General features: G+C 55.3%; 6 protein-coding genes across 6 annotated transcripts; 4 read left to right on the plus strand and 2 right to left on the minus strand.

The window, feature by feature from the left end:
• Positions 1 to 1,560: 1,560 nt before the first annotated feature.
• CCMA1212_005464 (uncharacterized protein) lies at positions 1,561 to 2,004 on the minus strand (the record flags this gene model as incomplete). Its single annotated transcript, XM_073702722.1, has 1 exon — positions 1,561 to 2,004. The coding sequence occupies one exon, from the start codon at positions 2,002 to 2,004 to the stop codon at positions 1,561 to 1,563; it is 444 nt and encodes a 147-aa protein (XP_073558887.1).
• A 7,941-nt stretch (positions 2,005 to 9,945) lies between these two features.
• Positions 9,946 to 12,429, plus strand: CCMA1212_005466 (uncharacterized protein; the record flags this gene model as incomplete). The annotated part of the gene is made up of 3 exons (XM_073702723.1): positions 9,946 to 9,990; positions 10,203 to 10,386; positions 10,490 to 12,429. 3 exons carry the CDS (start codon positions 9,946 to 9,948, stop codon positions 12,427 to 12,429), a joined length of 2,169 nt encoding a protein of 722 aa, XP_073558845.1.
• A 2,093-nt stretch (positions 12,430 to 14,522) lies between these two features.
• Positions 14,523 to 15,484, plus strand: CCMA1212_005467 (uncharacterized protein; the record flags this gene model as incomplete). Its single annotated transcript, XM_073702724.1, has 3 exons — positions 14,523 to 14,771; positions 14,919 to 15,019; positions 15,064 to 15,484. 3 exons carry the CDS (start codon positions 14,523 to 14,525, stop codon positions 15,482 to 15,484), a joined length of 771 nt encoding a protein of 256 aa, XP_073558888.1.
• A 1,570-nt stretch (positions 15,485 to 17,054) lies between these two features.
• On the plus strand, positions 17,055 to 17,954 carry CCMA1212_005468 (Carbonic anhydrase; the record flags this gene model as incomplete). The annotated part of the gene is made up of 1 exon (XM_073702725.1): positions 17,055 to 17,954. One exon carries the CDS (start codon positions 17,055 to 17,057, stop codon positions 17,952 to 17,954), a length of 900 nt encoding a protein of 299 aa, XP_073558843.1.
• Positions 17,955 to 18,703: 749 nt separating this feature from the next.
• CCMA1212_005469 (uncharacterized protein) lies at positions 18,704 to 22,010 on the plus strand (the record flags this gene model as incomplete). The annotated part of the gene is made up of 4 exons (XM_073702726.1): positions 18,704 to 18,707; positions 19,001 to 20,305; positions 20,471 to 21,243; positions 21,393 to 22,010. The coding sequence occupies 4 exons, from the start codon at positions 18,704 to 18,706 to the stop codon at positions 22,008 to 22,010; spliced, it is 2,700 nt and encodes an 899-aa protein (XP_073558886.1).
• Positions 18,853 to 22,520, minus strand: CCMA1212_005470 (Calcium-transporting ATPase 3; the record flags this gene model as incomplete). The annotated part of the gene is made up of 3 exons (XM_073702727.1): positions 18,853 to 21,229; positions 21,295 to 22,244; positions 22,320 to 22,520. 3 exons carry the CDS (start codon positions 22,518 to 22,520, stop codon positions 18,853 to 18,855), a joined length of 3,528 nt encoding a protein of 1,175 aa, XP_073559221.1.
• Positions 22,521 to 24,376: the final 1,856 nt, after the last annotated feature.

The raw sequence follows: 24,376 nt of genomic DNA on the forward strand, positions 1-24,376 counted from the left end.
CCTGTTTTGGCTACGGGAGCGATGCTGCAGGATCGAGGCAAAAGCCACGGGTGCAGGAGATGATGTATGAAAGCGAAGTTTGGGTTGGGCAAGACTTTCGTGAGGCCGCAGGAACTTGGGCCTGCATGCGACTGAACACCCGGACGACAGAGAGAGAGAGCGAGAGCGAAGTAGACACGAACGAGTTGCTGCGTACAAGGTAAGCCATGTTACGAGTAACCTCGTGTCCAGTAGACGGGACACTCCCCCCCGGCAAGGTACCGGGATCATGACTAGCACCTTTGATCTAAGCGCAATCTTTCTCTCGCGCCGGCACGTGGGAAGGCCGAATCGCGACAAGTCGCTGCGAAGACCACAGCTGACAACAGGGCATGCTTCATGGGTGCTCCGTCTATCTGCATTTTGGTCGCCGAACGGGTCTTCGGTTAAAAGAGCGAGTCGAAGCATCGGGGTCACCACCACCAGCTTGTTCATCGCCAAAGACGACCACTATGCCGTATGACGATGACTGTTTTTGTTGTTGTGACTCGTTTTGTCTCTTCATACTCTGCCACTTTTTCTCTCTGCGGTTCCTTAATCTAGAACTAGTAATGTGAGGTTGCAAGATGTGTAGGCTGCGCCTCTGCCCCCCCCTTTAGAAGCCATTTCTCCCCGGCTGTTCGGTTGGGGCTGCGACAGTTTGAATCAACTATTTAGTCGCTCTCGTCTGTGGTTTCAGACACGGAGGATTTTGATGATACGAGTACGCCCGTGAAGAGATTTCCTAATAGGGAAACCGGTGGTTGATTGAAGGTTGTGGAGCGTGTGAGCAGAGAAAGTGAAGAGAGACAGAGGTATCCCCTGGCAGAATACTAGGCTAGAGGTATCTCCTCAGTAGTAGAGAAATGAGGCCAGCGGCACATGACGAATGCTAGAATTTGTCATTGAGCTTGAGAAGGGTAGTGGATTCATACCGTTATGTACATGCACATGCGGCTTCGGGGCGTCATCTCCATCAGGCCGTGTGCCATTCACACGTCAACAGGCAGTTGCTTCCCTCATCGCGCGTTTCGGAACTCTTCCTCCTCTTCAGCTAGAACCCGGGGGTCGTCGAGTCAGGTATGACTAACAGGGGTTGCATCTTTCCATTGATCGTTGCCTCGTGGCTAGCAAATGCTCACTTGTCCATGCATGCTCTCTCCAAGCCGTTCTGTTCAGCTCCCTTGACTTCAGCTTGGGCAGGACCTGAACAGCTATGGACAAAGCATCCACCCCCTGAACCATTGACTAATATACCCTGGTTGACCACCCACCACAGCGATAATCCCCATCATATCGATGCAAGGGTCCTCGAAACTGGAATTACGGCGGCAGGGATCAGGCGAATCCTACCGCAAATCTCGATTCTTCCTAGGCGTGGTCAGTAGCGCAAGCAATCCCCATGTTTTCCTTCTGAATCGCAGCTGGAGCTGAGAAACAAAGCACATGCAATTCTCTGAACGAGGACAAGTCGCGCACGGCGATTGAGAAGTTGCCGACGAGGTTTGTGTCCTCAGCCGGCTAGTGTAAACGCCCCCAAGCTCACGACGACACCCTCCAGCCTGGCGTGGAGGCGACATTGTAAATCATCTCTCGGGTGTGACGGTTCACTCGCGCTGGTTCAGACTGGCCCGCCTCTCGCGATCCAGTGCTACCACCATCGCCCTCTTCCATAATACTAGTACCAGCAACGCCCCTTTTCAGCTCCCTAGCGATCCGCTCCCCCCAGCGCCGAACAGCAACAGGCACTGTCCGACCCGGCGCGCCGGTACGACACCAGCTTGCCCATCCCATTGGGAGCGCACCGCTGGAGGGACGACGGAGCCCACGGCCAAGGTGCCACGGCAGGACGGCCAGCGTGCCAATAAGACAGTGAAGCGCTAGGGAACGCGCGAGATCTGCGTACAAAGATGTGCGTACGACTTCAATGTGCATGATCTGTAGAAGGGGGAAGAGCCTCATCCATGTTGAGATTTCCTCATCCATGCCTTCGCCTCGAGGACTTTGGGTTTGGCTGCCGTGATATGAATAGCAAGCCTGTTCTGGGGCCCATGCTGTGGTCGCTGAAGGGGAAGGGTGGTGATACGAGGGAGCTGGGATTCGTTCTGTCACCGCAGTATGTGTTGGGAGGGTCCTACAGAAGACTTTTTCTGAAATTTCATATGGATTGAAAATTTGGAGAGTGAGAATCCAGGAAAAAAAAAAAGAAGGAAGAACGGTAGAGAGAATGCTATCTGAGATGAAGGCCATCCAAGAATGATCTGAACCCACTATGGTTTACACGCACATAGGTAGCTATCGGTGTAAACGACTGGTATAGAATATCAAGCGCATACGAGCTGTGACGACAAGTTCAATGGCCGGCGACAGTGTCATTAGTTGCTCTGAATCACACCTACACGACTCTATGATATAGCTCGTCAATATGCTCCGGCAGATGGAGAGTTTCGACAGTGTCATAGGCCGGTTCACGGTTTTGGGAGCTTAGTAGTGGCATAATTGCCAGCTTGGGGCAGTCTACATGCGGCATAATGCTGCTTTCTTTAATGGCGAGTTGGCCAGAACAAATGTATTTCAGGTGTAATGCGATGGCTGCAGGCATGGGGCTACCGGGCAATAGAGCATATGCTAGCACGCTCCCAGCTGAGCAACCCCGTCCTTTAGCACATCAATTTGGGCCGCCCAACCAAGGTCAAACACAGATCAGTTTTGCAGGAATGAGCCCGTCGAGCTTCTCAGCCTCATGCGTTCTATTTCATGGAATGTATGTGAAATTTCGATCCTTTCACCGTCGAATAGACTTGAATAGTCTTCTCCTCGGTATAGTAACTGACGGGAGTGCTAGCGCACCACACTCTCGGTACACACATTCACTATCAGACATCCTCAGAGAGATTCGGGGTTAGCAAGAGATACCTCGCATGGCCACGCAGCAGTGTGTTACGCTCTCAAGCATGACGTTCCTTTTTCACCATGGAGAGCGAGCAGTTCCCAGCTGAGGCCGCCCACCCAAACGACTTCTCCTGTGCCATGGCGGGACAGAGAAGGCCGCTGTAACTGCTCGCACTGCCTCGTGGAGGGTTAGACAAATGGACGTTGTGAGATAGGAACTGGGTGGGCATGATTGGCAGCAAACGTATGTCTTTTCTTCTGTCGCGGGAGGTTTTTCGGGAGGAGTGGAGAAGTCGTGAGGATGGGCCTCGGGAGCATCCAGGTGCCACATCCTTACTTCTGCTCCAAGCAAGGCGTCCTGCAAGTGAGTCGGGGCATACCAATGAGATCGTGAAAGGAGCAGTCGTCGTAGCATCAGGGAGCGGTTCTGGGAGGGGGTTGGCGCACCCTCTGGGGATACACAAGGCGCGATCAGAAGCAGAGAGTGTCAGACGGCGAGGTTTTTACCAGATTGAGGCATGGTTGAGAGGACAGGCGCCAGAGACCGAGAGGCCTGTAGCCCCCGCCTCTTTCGGGTATCTGCTTCATCGTCGCGGCCGTCTGCTTGAGAGGGGAAGAAAGGGGGGGGGGAGGGGGGTGTCGTACTCGGAATTGTGGTCGTGTCTGGGTTGAGTGGTGGACGCGGATGCAAAGCCGCCACTTTGGGCTCATGTCCCAAGCATGCTCATGCCTGTACAGGCCACTTATACGGGGCACTCGCCATGATGAGGATCCTTGTGAAGCTGTGAACATTATTGCGGGAAGGATGGAGCATTTACTAGGTACTTACACAGACGCGTGGCATCTCATTCACCGCGAAAGGACTCGTGTGTACACACATGATACCATCACCGTGAGACATCTTCAACACATCATGATGATGTTGGAGATTGCACCTTTCTACTTAGTAGATACATGTACATCATCACGATGATATACATGTCGGGAGGTACTGGTTAATGAATTGCCCTCAGTTTGTCGGCATCTTGCCAGCTTTCAAGATGTTCCGAAGGTGCAAGTAGTGCGGTACCAGCACGGTACCTGCCATCCCCCATCACCACGCTGCTAACCTGGAGTCTCCTCGCTGTAAGCGCTGGGTGCCTGTTACAAGCCGCCCTTGCCTACCTGTCATCTTCCGAAAACGGAAAAACCCTGCGACTCTTTGCCTCCTCTCTGTTCTCTCCTCACTTCTGCCATTCCTCATCAGTTCTATGTCAATTCCTCTTTTCTCCGCCAGCGCTGTTCAACCACAAAAGTCGCGACCAAGGACAAGCCATGCAAGCCTTGCGCCGTCCGTTCGGCTAGGTGAAGACGACGGCCTGCTGTACAGTAAGAGAAAACCCCTGTAACTGGAGGTGCCCGAGTCCCCGGCCCCCCCTGTGTCGATCTCTGTGTTGCGCAGACACCCCTCCTTAATGCAGCGCTGCTTTCACGCACTCCCCCTAACTAACTGGGTGGAGAGACGGCTCGAGCTCCAACTGCCGCCCTGAGGAGAACCACTGGCTCACGGCTGAACTTCTAAGATGATCTGACTGACTGACTGACTGATAGGGCGAGTGTCCTCGGACTTTGACCCGGGTTCACGCTCTAGAGGCTGACCGAAATCCGACATCGAATTCTGCTGCCAATTCCTCAAGCAGCTAAGCACTCAGCATGGCCAGCTCTGTTCTCCCCCAGATCCGTCTGCCATTCGTCCGGAATTACCCCAAAATGCCACCTGCTAACCCGTCCTCAAGAGCCGAGGTGGCGCATACTTGTGCTCAGCAATACATGCGCTGTGCCTGGGCGCCTCCCCTTCACAGTTGCTATACGATGTCTTCCTCGGGAGATTCTTCACCGACTGCTCTCCACGGGAGCGCGAGACCGTCGTCGCGCGGGACCGAACCTTATCTGATCCCTGCCGCGGCCTCATTTTCTCGGATGCCAATCCGCTTGCCACCCCTCCACCATGGGTCGCAGCACCAGTAGTCAAAGCCGACTACGCTCTGCACACACTCTCACAGCGGTGGTTTAGAGTCCGCTACCATTGCTCTCGTTGGAGTGCGGGCTCAGAACAACAGGTAAACGCTGCCACGCCTCTCGCGGAAGAGTCGTCCTCTCGGTTTGTACATCGCACACGGTAGGTACACGATGGACAAAGTCTGCCGCCGCGTTGCACCCATCCCACCTCCTGCTGGATCTGACGGCCCCCGGCGTTGGAGATCATGTATGGACGGTGTATCTCATACTCTGTATCATCGTCAGTCGTCGATACTAATGGCTTAGACGTACCTGAATCAACCTGTGGGGAACCGCCTAGCTTATACCACACGCTCGTTTTCCTTTGTTCGCGGTTAGATCTGGTGCCGCAAGGTCAAGAGAGCTGCGAGTATAAGAAGTTCGTTGCCGGACAATCTCAAAATTGCATCTGGAAGTGCTTCTCTCATTCTGACGATCATCTACGTCTCTCTAATGCTACAATCATACCGACTCTTGATGTGCTTCTAAGTCGTGTAATTAGGCGACCATACATCTGAAGGCTTCAGCAAGGAGACACGGCTTCAACGAGCAAGAGAGAGGTGAGACATGACCGTCGGCGAAGATGATTGATACTACAACGCATCATACTAATATTATTGATATGATGATAAAGGGACAGCAAGGGAACCACATGATACTCTAGAGGGATCATATTCGCCAGATATCAGTCAAGACTGCTGGAGTAGATACGACCTCGAGGACGAACGGCCATCGAACCCACAGGGATAGTGTTCTTAGCTGTATACTACGTCTAAAAGGTAACCTCTTTTTTTTTCTTTTCTCTTAGCTCTTCTCCTTGAGAGACAGTGGGTGTGCTTCTTCCCTCCTTCGTTGTCTCAAGCAAATCAGAATCCTTATTCTCGATCTTTTCTCTCAAGCTTTTCTACCATTTCAACCACTGCGACGCTACGTTGGCCCGCTGATGGACCTTCCACCGCCGCGTCGGTGATAAGGGCGGGAGAAACGAACCATGAGAGCGGGCGAGCTGCCCAACCAATGCATTTGCGGTATCATGAGGAGATGACCAAAGCCTCATGAGGACAGGGACGACAATCAGCCTTGCCTTCTGGGCTGCCCCTCACATTCTTCATTTACTAGTAATCTTTTGCCCTTCTTTCTGGCTGGGGTATCTGATGGGGCATCATGCACCTGGTCCTGACCGGTCGCCCTCCCCCGCCTCTATCGTCTGATTTGGTCTGTGCTGTTTGAAACAAGTTGTAGAAAATGCAGTGGAAGCAGGCAGCGATTTTCTGGACGGATGTCATGCTGGCGGTGGGGGTGCGTGCACCCATGTCTGTCACTGTCCACTGACCCCTGCTGTTGCCGCTGAAGCGATGGAGATTTCACGATGACAGATCTCACCCGCACGTCCGCACGTCGTGATGAGCCGCTGACTGGAATGGATACGACCAGGGAAAGAAGCAATTATCGTCAGCCGACGACGGCGATACCAGAAAGCAGGCGGCTGAAGCCTGTTGCCGCAAAGATCGCCGACCTTGGCATACGAAATCTCCCCAAGCCCTGAGCTGGCTTTGATCTGCCCTAGACAGTCTCCGATCGCTGCAATTACACGCCACGTCGATATTGCTCGATTCCCTGTCCGAATATTGCAAGCTCCTTGCACGCTGCCGACCGCTCTGCCTAGCTCAGGCCGACATCCAGATTACCTCAATTCCGGGGAGCATCAGTCAGGGGATTGTTTACTTTGTCCTTGCGAACGGTGACTCGAGCCTGCAAGGGAGTCTGGAGTAATAGCACCTTACAGACGGGTAAGTGGTAGTGTTGTTGCTGCTTTGTTTTCTTTTTATTTCCTTTTTGGTTGTTTCCAAGAGACCCGGAACCTCCTCCGGTCTCCCCTTTTGCCCCCCCATGCCTCCCTTGTTGAGCGCACAAGCAGCAGGCCCTCGATGGGGAGAGTCCAACTCAGCCTCCCGGTGGCTGCCGTGTCCAAGAAGGTACAGGTACGGTACCTACGGGGCCGTCTCCTAGCATGAGCCGTCAGGGGACTTCCCTAGCCAGCTGAGGCGCTTGAACCCTCTCGGGGCCCCTGTCCTTGTCACCCGCTGCGCCGGTCTTCAGGTGGCATTTGGGCGCTAAGCTTGGCCTGGCCTCGACACACCCCCTGGCTCTGATCTCAGTGGATCTCCCGACTGCTGATCCCCTTCATTGCCAGCCGGTGCTGCAATGCTGCGATGCAAGGCCCCCTGCGGTGCAGCCGAGGCCCACCACTTACCGGTGGCCCGCCGCCGCCAAAGCCCGACCAAGCGGTCGTGTTGCTCTCGCGGAGTAGCACGAGGAGCACCCAATCACTGGCTCGTGCTGACCACGTCAAGGGCCAGGACAAGAGCTAAGATAGACGGATACAGCCACACCCGCAGGGGCAAGACGAGACGAGACTCAGACGAGACGACGCCAGAGGGCGAGCCCGCAGTGTATACCCGTACCGGTGGTAGCTTAATTGAAGTTCACGGCATTGGGATTGGCATTGGCTGCCGGGCACTTACACGCAGCTCAACTCACTCGACGGCTGATACGATACAGGGCCACTTTCAGAGCTAGAGGGGGAGCAAGGGAAAAGAGCGAGAGAGTGCTAGAGAGAACTCCTGGCATCCGCACATCGTGAGGTGAGCTGGCTACTTTTATTCTTGCTGCTATCCTTCTACATTGCTTTTTGTGCTTTGTTGCTGTTGTTCAGCAAGGGGCGGCAATGCCGCGGCCTTGGCCCGGGTGGCCCGAGTCCTGCTGCGTAATACCCTCCCGACCTCCAACATCATGGCCTTGGCATATGATCGGATACTACAATGCCTTATTACAGTGGAAGAGGAAGTAAGCAAATTGCGGGCTGCGGCATCTGAAGTGTTCAGTTACAGCACCAGAAGCCAGCAGCACCGGGGAGAGAAGAAAACCAGTGCCGAACCCCCGTTTGGGGCACTCCCACAGTTAGCCGTCTTCTCCTTGGCCTTTTGTCGGCATATGGGTACTGTGCTTGTATGGGCCCCCCTCCTCTTCGCCATCATCGCCGAGCTCCGCTTCTCCCATCTGGCATATTTGCACTACACCCCCTCTCCCTTGCCCGCCCGCTTTGGTCTATTGCTCCTTCATCCTTGTCGGCTTCGCCCTCTTGGACATGCAAATCTGGCATACCAAGGGCCCAGGACTGAGAGGCGCGGCTATGGTCCCTTTCGGCCAGGGCTCTCCTCCATCCCTGCCATCCCCGGATGCGCGTGCTTCTTCTTTCTCTCGCTCGGGCCCACAGAGGCCGCGGTCGGCCGCCGTTCATGACGCCCTGCCCAGATGCGATGGTTGTCAGATCCGATCCGAGCTGCTCTGTCCCTCTTCGGACAGGCCTGGTCCGCTGGCGTCAGTGCCATCTCCGCTCAAAGTGGCCTGCCCTTGCCGCTGCTGCTGTCAGGCCGCTCTGACGCTGGGCTTGGCGATAACGGGCGTTCCCAAGGGATCAGAACGAAGAGATTACAGCCCCGTCAGTCTCTCTCCCCTCTCCCTGGAGTGGCACCTCGCTCTGACGTGCCCGCCCAAGGGAGACTGTCCTCTGTGGGAACAACCTGGCCCTGCAACCCGTCCTTGATTGACTAATCAGCCTCGCAAAGTCCCCCATCTCCCCTTCCGTTGTCCCCTGTTCACCTTCACGTCGCCCTGATCATCTTGCTTGTCTGGAGCCCGATCGAGTGCCGTGGAGAAGACGACTAGCAGACACCATCTGGTCTTCAAAAGACACTCCTCTCGCGTCCCCCCCCCCCCCCCACCCCCTCTCTCCCACTTGACAGCAGTATTTATGTTGAAGCCTGAGACCTTGACTCTCTCGAATCTTACCTGCATGTGCACCTCGCCCTTCTTTGCATACCACTCTCGCCCGCCTTGGCCTCTACTGGCTCCATCACGCTTATGCTCACACCTCCCTCTGTTCTTATCGCTGCGACTGCTCGGCAAGTCTGAACTTCGCAGTTGAATACCACTGAGAGTTCTCATCCCCTCGGCCGCAAACCAGCTCCGATAGCCTGGCTACGGTGGTTCCACTGTTGCTGGAGGCTCGCATCGGTGCCTGTCATTCATACTCTTCCAAAGCCCCGTCAACTCACACGCTGCCGCCTGTATGTTTGATCGTTCCGATGGCCAGTCTCGGTGTCATTCTCCCTTGCGTTGGCGCATCGCTATGCATGTCCCAGCTCACGTTGATCGCCAATGCCAGGAATCGCCCTACCACTGGATGCGAAGAATGCTGACTCGTTTCGATCGAACTCTAGTGAAACTCATGACGAGGTCCTGTTCGTCACCTGCAATTTGCTCAACGGCTTGCACGCCAACAGCCTCCACTAGGAACGAACGGAGGCTACCATCAGCTCTTCGTATCAAGGAGAAACCTCTCTTGTTGCGTCTGCAAGTTTGGTCATCGCTCTCCTCGGGATTTGACAACACCCTGGTCACGGCCACCCAGCCTCTCGATCATTAGCCCTTGGACCTTGCAGGCATACCGCGGGAAAGGGAAGGCAACCTTCTCCCTCGCAGCATACCTGATCCACCTTCTTCTTTTCTTTTTTGGAATGCGACTGGTGCTGTGTAGGATCGGACGACCTCTCCGCCATTGCTCACATCTCCTGATATTCCAGTAAGAATTTCGGACCCAGCGACTGTCTCACTTGCACTCCACCCCCTTGGACCGGAGAAAAAACAACAAGTCACTCACGAGGCAGCTTTAATCTACAAGTCACGTTCAGTCAAGAGGCATAGGCCCTTACTTCAACCTTGCCTCTGCGTGTTGTCGCATATCAAATCTCCGACCCCAAGCTACGCGAAGGAAGGGGCTGCCGTGGTCCTCGCCGATACCTCCTCGTCAAGACCTGGTTTAAAACATTGCTCTACTCCCACGCGTCCCTTAGCTAAGACAAGAGGGCCTGCGGTTTCTATTTCTTTCTTTAATCAATCCCTCTTCAACCGCCTTTTGCTCCCTCTTTCAACTTCATGTCTACTACCAAGTTCCAGTCTCCATCCTACAGACTCTTCGAGGTGAGTCGCGTCCTAGACCTTGTTCCAATATCAACCGTTTCCTTTCCAGAAAACAAAGAAGACGAGAAATTGATTGTCTTTTGACTCAACTCGATCCCGCTACTCTTGTCTGTGTTGGGTTGTACGCACCGAGAAACAGGCAAAGTCCATTTGTTGAGACTGTTCTTGACACAAGAGGAGAAGAACGAGGCTAACAGCAGACGAATCCAAAGCCGGGCTTCGTAAACAAACCCATCATTGTCGACGTTGACGACGAGTTTGGGTCGCCAGAAACCCTGACTCTTAGGTACGAGGAAGCTGTTCAGGCAGCACAAAGGGGGGGTCTAAACCGGGACACCCCGCCGAGCGAGTTCAACATGGCTGCCTATAGCAAAGCTCAGCTACCTTCCATGAATGGTGAGTGCTCAGTGATGTTTTCTCCCCCAAGGCAATGCGAAAAGGGTGCAAGGAACGCTGGTGAGCACGAGCTGACAAGTCCGCCACCATGGCATCTGGATAGGCTATGATACTACGCGATATCAAGACGCCAGCTATGGACCGTACTCTACCCAGTCCTTCTCAGCTCAGCAGACGGAAAAGTTCGCCCAGATGAACCAGCAGGCATATGCTAGCAACAACGGTGTCGCTCAGTACATGCCGCCCGGCCTCAGCGTTGTCTCTTGCGAACCCCTGGCAGGCATCCCAGGTACCAAGGTCCACTTGAAGATCTCGTCGTCTGAGGATCTCTTCAGTCTCTCTTCCACGCAGCCCTTTATGCTGTTCGGGACGATGAAGTGCCCTGTTAGCCTGACCCGCGATCCGCTGGACAGCAGCGGGTTTGTATACTCGTGCAGTGTGGACGCGCCGCAGCCGGTGGTCACAGGCAGCAACCACAGCGTGCCACTGTCATTTGTCGTCGAAGCCCTTGCGGGAGGCGACATGTCGCGGACGACGTTTGTAGGGACTTTCCAGTACCTGGAAGGGTCCGAGGACGACATCACGCGGACAGACAAGCTACCCAAGGATGACACTACGACACCTGCTGCCGACCTGGATCAGGTGAGTCCCTCACCGAAGACCGAGGCGGCGTCTTCAGCGGCTACAAATACATATGAGTATCCGCAGCAGCAGAGCCAGTACGGCAACGCATTCTCTCAAGCCAACAGCGCCGACATGATCACCACAACGTACCGGGCAAGCAGCAGCTTCACCGACCCGCACTACCACCAGCATCACCGGCGCTCCCACGGGGGATGGGGCGGGGGCGGCTACGGCAGCACGCTGACGAGGACTTCGACGACGGCCTTTGATCCCATTGCCATCTCGGGCCGTTCTGCCGGACACCCTCTGCCCATCCCGTCTTCGGGGACCAGCGGGACGCCTCAGCTGGTGCGCACCAGCACCATCACCAACGCCAGCGGCAATGGCTCCTACCACCCCATGTCTCTGTACACCAGCAAGGCGGTGCTCAAGATCCACGGCAAGCTCAGCGAGATGGCCAGAGACTGGACGCAGGAGGAGTGGGACAACCGCCGCCGGATCGTCATGTTCAAGAAGGCCCAGAACGGCCCCGTGCTGAGCGTGAGCTTCAAGCCCGTAGCCGTCAACGAGCGGCCGACCAACAGCATCTGCATCTCGTGCATCTGGTGGGCGGAAAAGTCCGAGTGCTACGTCACCTCGGTCGACACCATCCACCTGCTTGAGCAGCTCGTGGCCGCGCCGAACCGGTTCAGCGTCGAGGAGAAGAACCGCATCCGCCGCAATCTGGAGGGATTCCACCCGTCGACCGTCTCCAAGGCGAAGCCGGAGAGCGAGGAGTTCTTCAAGATCATCATGGCCTTTCCTCATCCCAAGCCCCGAAACATTGAGAAGGACGTCAAGGTGTTTCCCTGGACGGCCCTCGAGCCCGCGCTCAAGAAGATCATTGGCAAATACAGCGCCAGCCCCAGCAGCATCCTGACCCCCGTGAGCACGTCGTCATTCGCGCCCCCCAGCCACCACGGCCTTGGGTCATCGCAGCACGCCGATGCCCACGGCCAGTACCCGATGCACTCCGCCTACAGCTCGGCGCATCACGAAGCCATCCCGTCGCCCCGGTCACAGGCGACCTGGGGGCCCGCCTCGGCATACTCGACGAGCGCGGCTCGGGGTCTCAGTCCCACGCTCCGCACCCATCACAGCCCCCAGCAGCCGTCGTCCATGCGCATCAACACCAGCGCGTCGCAGCTGCCCGCAGTCTCGGCATATGACACGAGGGGGTTGGCCGCCAGCCCTTACGGCACCACTGGCCTGCACACACCCATCAGCCACCACCCTACGACTGCAACGCCTCCCCGTTGGGACACGGCGCCCTCGTCGTATACCGACAGTGGCTACCCAGGCCTCGCTTCTCAGCAGCCCACCGCGGGGCCATCTGTATATGGCACCTCTGCATATGGCGACGGGCCGCCGCGTGCGTAGGGCTTACACTGGGACCCCTGCACTGCATCATCTTGATGACTCTTGTAGCCTAGCACCCGTCTTTCAAGCACATGGATGGCGAGGGCCAGCACCGAATCCCCTCTTTTTCTTGGTCAGAAGCGATCGTCACCACATGTTCTCTTCTTCTTCTTTGCAGGAGTCACGGAATCCATCCCATGAACATTTCCTTGGAGGTCTCGGGTGCAAGTCATGTGGCTGCATCAGACCCAATCAGCATCCATCCCTCCCACCCCTTGCAACCTCGTCGCCTACCCAATCGGGAACTGGCCACCCGGGAGCGCAGATATTGAGTCGCCGTGTCTGATGCAGCGCATCATCGTCGAGATCAGCGACTGGTCATTTTGTCCAAGTGCCGAGTCGTGTTTCACTACTTGCCGTCATCATCTTCAGATATTCATGACGCAAGTGTTGGGTGCGCTGGTCCGACCAGTCGTGATGCCCTCCTGTGTATGAAGAGAGCTGCACTACACTCAGATCACCTCGGACTTGTCCTTGTATCTTTACCCTGCAAGGAAGACGAGGCCATCTCGCTTGTTCTTTGCTTGGGCGAACAACATGCTATGGCCTGCTAGGTCTACCATGCTAGAGTCCCTTTGTCATCACAGTCAACGTCGGGCAGGCATGAGGAAAGCAGAGTGCTCTCCTCATGGTTGCCTCGCGCCTCTTTTTATTTTCTTTTGTTTTACTAGGCAACCTTTTATACCCTATGTTGAGGAAGAGGCGGACAAGGCTCCCAAGTCCCCGCTGGATCTATGTGGAATCGGGGAGAAAGAATCATTGGTATGGTAATGGATGGCTTAGACGGATGGACACGCGGGAATCTGGGCTTTGAAACGAATGTCAACGGCCTCGAATGGAACGGTAGGGTTTGGTTGGAAATATTGGGTATGGATATGGGAAGGGATCTTGATGTTTTTCACCACTATCTACCTTATTACTGGGCACTGGCTTGCTTCTTTTCCTTTGTTTTTTTTCTTCTTTCGTCTTTTATTTATAGTTTTCATTCGTTTGGAGTATGCATGGCATGATCGTAAGTATATAGAGATATATATGTTATGTACCCTGTGTAAGGTGTATTTTTATATCAGGTTATCAGGGATGAGGGTTTTCTTGAGGTTTTGAAGGCTCATGGGTATTGTTTCATAGCGCGGATAATGAATTTCTTTCGGAGAGGTTGAGGATGTTTTTCAGTCGAGGATATGAAGTGTTTGATGTTAATGATGCACTTCTTTCGGTCAAAGACTGAGTGACATGACCTGATGATTCCTAAATGGATAGAGGTTGACCTCATACTCTAGAGGCTAGAAGAGGAGGGCCATACCCAACCATTCAGGTCAAAGGACCAGGCTGCCGACAGCCAGAAGCTGTGAAGCATAAAATTAAAGTGTAACATGATCAAGGACAGATAATAGATCGTCTACGTTCCTGGATCGATATTGCTCCAACCAACCTGCTCATGTAGCAAAAGGGCAATCCATTGTGTGTATCCACGGAAATTCTTAGGAGGCCATAAACGCAAACGTTGCGATCCAGATTTCGCTTAGGAAAACAGCAGCATTAGGACTCTTGAAGAAGGTATATAAAACAGCAGTCAGTCGGAGCAATAACTTCCCTGACCGTATTGCCAGTTGAAACCCATCTTGACTTCAGTGGCGCTGGGGAAGTCGTCGAGTAAGTTGGAGGAATACAGAGAAAAAAAAGCTGGAAGCAGCTCTTCACCCCAGTTACACCTTCGGAAAGCTCCTTCGCAGCCTGCGTGAACATTTGACTTCAAGTCTCCAAAGTCAAGGTTGTCGTCTAATTGCTTCACCATGGCAAACATTATCTCAAAGCGATATCAGACATTCTCAGCATCAAGCCCATGTTGCATATACATACCATGGCTCGAAACGGACAGCCAGCCTCGAGAATGATGGACAACTTTCAAGTCGACTGAATTCTCCAGTGGCACAATGAACATCCTAAAAAAAAAAAAAAACTTCAAGATCCCAGGCCTCGCCGTCGCCATCGCGCACAATGACGCGACTGCCTCCAGGGCCTTTGGCGCGTTCGCCTTCCCGCCCTGCGCCCCCATGAAGGGGGGGAAGTTGATGAGGACGGCTAAGCCGATGACGACGCAAACGCTCTTCGGCATTGGTTCGGCGTCCATGTCCCTGGCAGCCGCGGCGGTGGCGCTGCTCGTTGCCGGCGGCCAGTGCCCGGAGGTCAGGTATGACGCGGAAGTGGCCAAGCTGTTGCCGGGGCAGTTTGTGATGCCTGGGAAGAGGCATGAAGGGGTCACCGTGGAGGATATTCTTGAGTCACAGGCCCGGGATGGCGCCGTGAGTTGATGCTTCTCTGCCCCCTAGTTTGTCTGGCGCAATGTCTGGGGCTTTGTGTCTGTCGCTTGCAAACGAGGCTGCCCCCGCCGCATCTTCCGCCAGCAACGACGATGCGCATATCGGCTTCAGTTGTGCCCACAAGGACAGCGCCCAGACTACAACGATCAATGTGCGCAATCTGCCGGGGCCGACAGTCCGGTAGCCCAGGGCGCGGGCTCCATCGTCACCAACGTCGACGACTACATCAAGTACATCTGAGCCGGGATGAACCAGGAGCCGCGGTTTACACAAGAGGTGTAGAGGGGCCTCATCCGGCCGCGTCCATCGTCAGCCAGGGCTACGAGAAACTGCACACGCTTCGATCCCCCACGCTGTGTGCGGCCGAGCGGGAGGTGTTCTACTACTGCGGAGGCATGGTCGTTGCTCATGGCGGGCGCGCAGCCGGATCGTCCGCGACGAGCTTCTTCGCGCCCGCTGTCAAGTTTGGAGCCGTCATCTTTGGAAACACGGAGAGCGCAGCAGCTGCGGGCGAGCTGCTGATGCAGGAGTTGCTTGACGAGGTGCTGGACATACCGCGAAAGCAACGCCTCAACCAAAACCAGAGGATACAGCTGCTGTCCCGCAGCGGGCTTTACAACGATGCTTTCCACTCCAAAGCCAACAAGGAGATTGACGCCAAGCAGCACCCGCGGGGCCGGAGGCGAGCAAGCTGAAGCCCGGCCTGGGGAGTGTTGGACTAAAGATATCGCTGCAGACGTACGAGGGCGACTACTGGGACCCGGGATGGCGAGGCATCAGGGTGGAGGCGGATATGAAGAAGGATCAGCTGGTCATTGACTGCTCAGACCGGCTGAATGGCTTCAAACTGACGCTGAATCACTTCGCCGGGCAGACGATGTATGTTGCCCGTAAGCGGTACGTGACGGGGACACCTGGACCGGCGCTGAGGGTCGAGTTTCGGTTTGAGCAAGTGCCGCGCGCAGTGGGTTGGCATCATGCTGGAGCCGGAGTTGCACGAGTACGTTTGGTTCGAGCGGGCGGTGCAAAGGCGATGCTGTTGGAGTTGTATTGGGTATGAATATCTTGAAGCTGCTTCACTATCATGAGTTGATCAGGAGCATCAGTAATTGATTACGTCATGATACCTGAGGCAGAAAAAGTTGACCGCCTACGAGTTATTGAATAGTGCCATCAATCACCGCCTTGCCTCGAGCTGGGTTCAGCTTCAAGCTGTTGACCTAGACATTGCTTTGCTACCTATTAGCAATATCAATGACAGTCGCTTTTCCACCACGTTCGCAGATTCTGCTGCTAGTTTGACGAAATCCCACGCCGGAATCCAACAAAACCGACCGTCGAGATGGAGCGTCTCCATCGGATCGGCGCCGCTGACCGAAACCGGCCCAGATCTCAATGCCGCTTATTCGCGGATCTGGCAAATCTGGCGTCTGCTGGGATAGCCGAGAGGACGGCAGCCAAGGCCAAATCTGCAGAAAAACCCGGGAACAAGGAACAGGGCCTGTCACTTTTTGACTGGCTGACTCTACAGTATCGCTCAACATAAAATAGAGCCTAAAATCGGACCCGCGGCGGGTTCCCCAAAATCTGGAAATCTCGCATTTCTCCAGCGGTTGCGATCGAATCGGCTATCAGATAAAGCACCGACAGCTTTGTTGCGAAAGCTGGTTGCAGCCAGCCAGTTATTACCCCTCCCGACTATATTTTTCGTGTGTGTGAGTGTGTGTGTGAGAGTGTGTGAGCACCAGCCCCCAACAAAGACGGACGGATGGGATCCTTCCTGACTCCAGTTCCGGCCCGGCGATAGACTTGCGCCTTGGTAGATGCGCTTGCATCGAATCTGACAGATTACAGATTACCTGCAGATCACAGTCACAGTCACAGTCACCACCCGCTTGCCAGTACAGGTACATCCGAGCGCGGAGACGAGCGCAGCTGCTGGTGTTGAGACAGGTCACAGATAGACAGGTTTAGTCCGTGTGCAGCTGCAGCCCGTTCTACAGTTCTTCGAGGTAGGTAGAGGTACCAGCCACCCAGTACGAGCTCAGCAAAAGCGACTCGACTCGACTCGACTTCGACCCGAGCAAGGCTCCCGACTTGACCCTCTTTATCTCCCAAGCCCGCGGTTCCGACCAAGGCCCCCAAACAAGTCCCGGTCGATAGCGCTTCGTACCAATCAGCCACCACCAAACCAGCACCCCCTGCTCGTCTCGTCTTGTCTCTCATCCTCGGAAGCCAGACCAGACTCCTTTCGAACGACACGATATGCTCCCGTCGCGAATTGGAGTTCAACCCTTGCGTCTGGCCGCTTCCCGTCCCAGTTCTGCCCGACCCTCATCGCTGACCTTTTCTGCCGCTCGCCGCCCTGCCACTTCCGGCAACCGCTACTGCTCTTCAAACTCCTCCTCCAACAACAACAACACTCCTTCTGGCTCAGGCTCTGGTGCTGTCTCTGGAACCAACGCAAAGACCCCCGCTCGTCTGCCCGGCATGCCTGAACACGACCACGACGTTGAGCGCTACCTGCGCGAGAACCACCAGCGCCTCTTCGAGAACAACAAGAAATGGGCCGCCGAGAGGCTCAAGCAGGACCCCGAATTCTTCACCCGCCTGTCTGCCGGCCAGTCGCCCGAGTATCTCTGGATCGGCTGCAGTGATTCGCGCATCCCCGCCGAGGCCATCACGGGGCTCGGGGCCGGCGAGGCCTTTGTGCACCGCAACATCGCCAACATGGTCATCAGCACCGACCTCAACGTCATGAGCGTCATCAACTACGCCGTGCGCCACCTCAAGGTCAAGCACATTGTCGTCTGCGGCCACTACGGCTGCGGCGGTGTCAAGGCCGCCATGACGCCCAAGGACATGGGCCTGCTCAACCCGTGGCTGCGCAACATCCGCGACGTCTACCGGCTCCACGAGAAGGAGCTGGATGCCATCGCCGACGAGAAGCAGCGCTACGACCGCCTGGTCGAGCTCAACGTCTTTGAGCAGTGCCGCAACGTCATCAAGACGGCCGACGTGCAGTACTCGTTTGAGCACAACCGTTATCCCATTGTCCACGGCTGGGTCTTTGGCTTTGAGGACGGCCTCATCAAGGACCTCAACATCGACATGAGGAAAATCCTTGGAGACATTCAGAAGATTTACAACCTCACTGATGAGTAATGCGACTCATGGGGTCTCTTGAATATCTTTTTTTTTTCCCACTTTCTTTTTGTTTTTTTCTTTACGAGTTACTGTGGTTATGGACATGGGAAGCAGCATGAGGTGTTTGGGTCATGGCGTGTGTGAGCGAATGAACCGAGGCGGTGGTTGGACACATTGTTTCTGTTATCTTGGAATAGCATTCGCCCGAAGGTTTCAGTCGTGACAACCTCGGGTAGGTGATGCAAATGGAGACGTTTCCCTATGTTGTCCTTGTCCATGTCCCACTCCCAAGCAGAGATCAACCCTGTCGAACCTTGTCTCCTCCAGCTCCCACCAGCCAATGACCGCGTGTGACTTTGCCATTTGTTGGACATGCCCCCGCGTCTCCTCCCACATCGACCAGGGCATACGGCCCACTGAAATAAATTACCGCTTTTCAAGAACTCTACGGATCGCCGGTTATGGGCCAGACGTGCCTTTTTTTATGTTCAGGAGAACCGGTAAAGGGCAGAAACATGACTCTCTTGGGGCCACAAAGCTCTGCTTGTTCTATCACTCTATGCTGACTAGCAATCAATTCGCAGGTGTTTTGTGACAAGTAACAAATACTCCTCTTTGTGCTATCATTCTGAAGAGGTACCGATCCCTGATTCATACAGTACTACTTACAATCTGAACCTATATTGGATGGGTTATGTCTCTCATCTGCAACCCTTCAAAGCTACATATATGATGCAGAAATAAATGCAAAGCGATGCCCCTCTAGGATGGGTCAGAAGAATGCTTCCATGTCTCCAATGCGCTGGTGAGACATCTCCATGAATCTTTTTTCAAACATTGCTGAATGAGGGGGAACGAACAGATATAGGCAGATATATCGACAAAGATATCGAAGCACCATGGCAATGATTCTCTCTCATACAGCAGAGCAAGCCTCCGTGTTTGCCCGCATCGCACTGTCTCCCGTCTCCTTCTTGGAAAAGGAAACCCATGTCTTGAAGCTCGACATGGAAAACGTCTTCTTGACTCTGGTACCGTCGTCTTCCGGCCCTCCCTGACCCCAGGCGCCCCTCTGCACGTCGCCGTCTGCCAGCAGCCCATAGTGCCGCTTGGCCAGCTTCCACAACTCGACGCCTGTGACATAGACCAGCGTGAAGCCCACGGAGAGCGACCATTCCCAGGAAATGCCCGTGTGCTTGAAGAAGCGCGTGTTGAGGAACGGGATGTAGATGACGGGGAAGACGGACAAGCCGCCGCCGATGACGGACCAGAAGAGGAAGCGGTTGCTGTAAACGTCCTTGAAGAAAGGGAAGAAGCTGTCGTCGTCGGGGTTGAGCCGGAACATGGAACGGCGGAGGCTCTTGAACTCCCACGCGGAAATGAGGATGAGCCACGTCAGGAGCGCAAAGGTCGCTGCTCGAGCGCGGAACACGGGAACGCACGAGTCGGAAAAGTGCGTGTTGCAGTCCGTTCCGAGGTTCCCGTCGTTGGCACCGTAGATGACGATGCAGAACGTGCACAGGCAACACGCCCCCATGAGGACGCCGTACACAATCATGTCGACGATGATCTGGTTGGTGAAGACGCCTCGCTTCTTGTCCTGGGGCGCCTTGCGCATGATCTCGGGCGCCGCAGCCTCGCGGCCGAGCCCAAACGCGGGGAAGGACGACGTGACCATGTTGATCCAGATGATCTGGAGCGGGGACACGGGGAAGACGGAGAAGCTGGAGCCGTCGACAAAGGCGAGGCCGATGACGAGCAGGATGACCTCACCGACGTTGGCGACGAGGAGATGCAAGACGAACTTTTGGATGTTGTCGAACATGCGGCGGCCCTCGCGGATGGCGGCGACGATGGAGTTGAACTTGTCGTCGGTGAGGACGATCTTGGCGGCCGACTTGGCGACGTCGGAGCCGGAGCCCATGGCGATGCCGACGTCTGCGCGGGAGAGCGAGGGCGCGTCGTTGACGCCGTCGCCCGTCATGGCCATGAAGGCGCGGCGGCGGCGGAGGGCCTCGATCATGCGCGTCTTGGTGTCCGGGGCGCAGCGGGCGATGACGAGCGGGAGCTCTTCCAGGGCGTCAATCTCGGCGTCGGTCATCTTGTCGAACTCTGTCGCTTTGACGACGATGGACGCGGCCACGTTCTGGGACAGGATGTTGAGGTTTCGGGGGATGATGCCGACTTCTTTGGCGATGGCCTTGGCCGTCTCCGGGTGGTCGCCCGTGAGCATGTGGACTTTGATGCCTGCCTGCGAGCACTCGCCGATGGACGCCTTGGTCTCCCTACGCGGAGGATCGTAGATGCCGGCGAGGCCGACGAGGATGAGGTTCTGTTCGACTACGGAGCGCAGTTTGTTGTCTTCCTCGGTGGAGCTGGAGCTTGACTGCTTGGAAGTGAATCTCCCTTCCCACGGCCGGTACGCCACGGCAAGCACGCGCTGGCCCTGTGATGCGAGGGCATTCATTTGGCTGAGGACGGCCTCCTTGAGTTCATCTGTCATGGGCTGCTGATCGTTGCCGACGCCTGCAAAGGCGCACAAGTCGAGCACACGCTCAACAGCGCCCTTTGTGAATACAAGGCTATTCTGAGGGGCGCCAGCAATCAGCCCTCCGCTGCTCTCATTCTCAGGGGCGTTGTAAACGACCGACATGCGCTTGATGGAGCTATCAAAGGGGAACTCGGCGACTTGCTCCCACCCTTGTCCCTCGAGGGTCTTCTTGCCGTGTCCGAAGCGATGGGCAAAGACCTGCAGCGCAATTTCTGTCGGCTCACCAGTCGTCTGCCACTTTTCTTCTTCTTGGTCGAAGCGCACGGTGGCGAGGTTGCAGAGCGCAGAAGAGAGCAGGAAAGCACGGAGCTGGTCAGTCATTTTCGTCTCTGGCTCGGGACTCGGTGGCTGTTGAGGAGGCGAGAGATTGAGCTTCTCGTCCGGAACGTCGAACTTGAGGACTGCGGCGCTGCGCTCTCTGTCATAGTCGCGCTGCGGCTGCTTCTCCTTATTCGCTTCGTCTGCGGCTTGCTGTTGTTTCTCGTCGTCTTTGGTGGCCTGCGAGTACACGACGCGGCCCTTTGTGGGATCATTCGGGTTCTGCGAATCGTGGACGGTGTAGACGTGACAGGAAGGGATCCAGGCTTGGCGGACAATCATGGCGCCTTCGGTCAGGGTGCCGGTTTTGTCGGAGCAGATGTTTGTGACGCCGCCGAGGGCCTCGAGGGCGGAGAGGTCGCGGACGACGACGTTGGCTTTGCGCATGACGGTTACGGCGACGACCATTGTGATTGTCAGGACACTATATCATGGTCAGTATGCGCGAGGAAGGGAGGGGGGGGGGGGGCGAGAGGAGGAGAGACGTACGCGACAAGAGATTCTGGAATAATCGCAATACCCAGCGACGTCGCATAAATGATAACCTCATTCCGCAAGTTAAACCGATTCACCCCAAACACCACCAGCGCGAGCCCGACCGCGCACCCAAACAGCACATACGCCAGCGCGGACAGCTTCCTCTGCAGCGGCGTGCCGACGGTCAAGCCGAGAAACTTGCCGACCAAGTCGTAGATGCGCTTCGACAGGCCGACGACGGGCTGGGCCTTGCCGTACTTGCGCCAGTTCATGGACCGGCCGGCCTTGCGGTTGCGCTTCTTGGAGGCGGAGGAGGCGGCGATCTTGCCGACCTCGGTGGCCATGCCGGTCGCGACGGCGATGCCCCTGCCGCGGCCCTTTTGGACGGTGGTTGTTGCGTAGGCCATGTTTATGCGGTCGGCGATGCCGAGGTCGTCTTCCGAGGTGGCCATGTTTGCGTTGCCGCTGCTGTTGTCACTGTTGCTGTTGCTGTTGCTGTTGTCGGATCCGTGGGTGGTGGGGATGGAGGTGATTTTCTCGACGGGGATGGATTCGCCTGTGAGCTGGGCTTCTTCGCAGGCGAGGTTCATGGCTTCGAAGAGGCGGAGGTCGGCGGGGACGGTGTCGCCCATTTTGAGGAGGATGATGTCTCCTGGGACGACTTCCGAACTGCCACCAGCGTTAACACATTGCAGAAAAACAAAAGCGACAGCATTCTTTCTAGATAAGGGGCGGAGATGTGTTTGGGAGAGGGAGACGTACTTGGGGATCACCTGGGTGTGACCATCACGGAGGACCATGGCGCTGGGCGAGGACAGGGCGCGGAGAGCATCCATGCGCTTCTCTGCGCGGTACTCCTGCCAGAAGCCGATGGTGACGTTGAGGAAGATGACGAAGGCGAGGACTCCGCCTTCGATGTAGTCTTGGATGCCGAAGCTGAGGGCCATGGCAAAGACGAGGACCTGGTACAGACAGTTCCTGTTTCAGCAACAATCTTGAGAGAGACGGAAAGGATGGGTGGTGAGTGTGCCACTTACAATGATCATGGCATTGAATATTTGCTTGGCCAGGATACTGTACCAAGGAATGGTCCCACCGACGTCGAGCTCATTCTTGGGGTATTTTGCCTGTAAGGCGGAGACTTGCTCCGAGGTGAGTCCCCTGTCGACATTTGTTCCCAGAGCCTGTGCTGTCTCCTCGACGGTGAGCAAGAAGGGGTGCTTCGGGAACTCAGCCATCACACGTGTAGCAGTTAAGGCTACGAATGACAAGGCTGATGGAGTTGTTGTGGCCACGATAAGGCTGGCCACGTGTTGTTGTTTGGGAAGGGCAAGGCGTGTTAAAGTAGCTCCGTTGTAGACTATCAACAGACTTACTCCCTGTATACGGAAAAGGGAGACTTGTTCGTACAATGAAGGACGTTCTTCCCCGGATATTGGGATGGCACGTTTAAAGAAAGTTTGGGGTTGAGCATGTGCGACGGACGCAAACGCGGGGAGACATGGGTATAAGTACTTTGCCTCGATCAGGCAGTGACTCTTTCGATGGACGAAGTCTTTGTGGAAGAGTTGGAGGTACCTTGTTGTTGTCATGACGAGGAGGAGGACGCTGGTTTGCTGGTGGATGAAGATGGCTTGGGCATGGCGGGTCTAGTTTGCCTTGGCGGGGGGTCTGATGAGGACGAGGCTTGAAGGAACGGCTAGAGGATGGTGTTGAGGCGGGTTTGACATTCTTTTGCGGGGGGAGGTGTATGTATGTTCATTGCTTGGGTATCACGACTTTGAGCTGCAGTTTGTTGGTTGGTTGCCGTTACGCTGCGATGTTCTTTGGGTTTCGACTTCAAGTCAATTTTGGTTTGAAGATATCCAAGACAGTTGCGCCGACTCAAACGTCATCCCTCGAGGAGCCTTTGTCAATAACCCTGGCAACCAAGTCATGACAAGTCAAAACTCACTCAATCACATCATTCCACCCCCAAGAAAAGCCAAGAAACCCCCAACCCTTGGCATCAGCCTCTCATTATCTCGCCAAAAGCTCAGATATCGCAGATAAACAACAAGGGAGAAAGAAAACTCGCCTGTCAATTCTTGGCCCTTCATTCGCCAAGGCTGCTTATGACAAAGTGGTCGTTTAAGGTTATGCTCGTCTACGATCCATTCCGACACGTCAGCCAATAGGGAGTCATGTCAGAGCTAGAGGAGGGGGGGGGGGGGGGGGGACTCTTTGGCGGGATCTTGGCGCTGCTTGTGGCTTATGAGATTGGTGTTAAAGTGGCGACTTTTTCACTTTATCTTCTCGAAGGGATGTAGAAGAGCGAANCTTGGCCCTTCATTCGCCAAGGCTGCTTATGACAAAGTGGTCGTTTAAGGTTATGCTCGTCTACGATCCATTCCGACACGTCAGCCAATAGGGAGAACTGTTCTGCCAAGAGGAGTTGGCGTTGGCGTGTTGACTCTTTGGCGGGATCTTGGCGCTGCTTGTGGCTTATGAGATTGGTGTTAAAGTGGCGACTTTTTCACTTTATCTTCTCGAAGGGATGTAGAAGAGCGAAGGCGAGAGAAGATGGGCATGGATCCGGGTTGGTTGGAAAAGATCCCTGGATGAATTCGCCAAGGCTCTAGAGGCGGTGATGATGAGACATTGGCATGGAATGGAATCACCATGTGTTGTCTTAGAAAGATATTCTTGGTTCTTTCATTGTTGACATGGACTCTCTGCCTGACTTGGTGTAGCAGAATAGAGCCGAGGCTATCGGGCCTGTGGCGGACAAAAACGACGTGCCGGAGGCGTTCGGTGGCGGAGCGGCGCTTTTTTGGTGGATGCGGATCCGGGGATTGGCACGGACGCGGGGCCTCGGTGAGTTGCTGCTGCGCCACTCCGGGGTTTGGATGCGGATGCGGTTGAGGAGTGGATAAGGGGGGTTGAGAGGGACTGTCTTGTGATGGCTCTGGGGATGAAGGTTTGTTCACGAATACACACGGGAGACTTTAGCAAAGGGACACGAGTCATACAGGATGAGTGCGTCTATTTCAATGCCAAAGTAAGATGCAGTATTCCCATCACCTACGTGTATGTGCTGATGCTTCCTTTCCTA

Source organism: Trichoderma ghanense (genome assembly GCF_004382785.1).
Source record: "Trichoderma ghanense strain CCMA-1212 chromosome Unknown scaffold_5, whole genome shotgun sequence".
NCBI classification, from domain to species: Eukaryota; Fungi; Ascomycota; class Sordariomycetes; order Hypocreales; family Hypocreaceae; genus Trichoderma; species Trichoderma ghanense.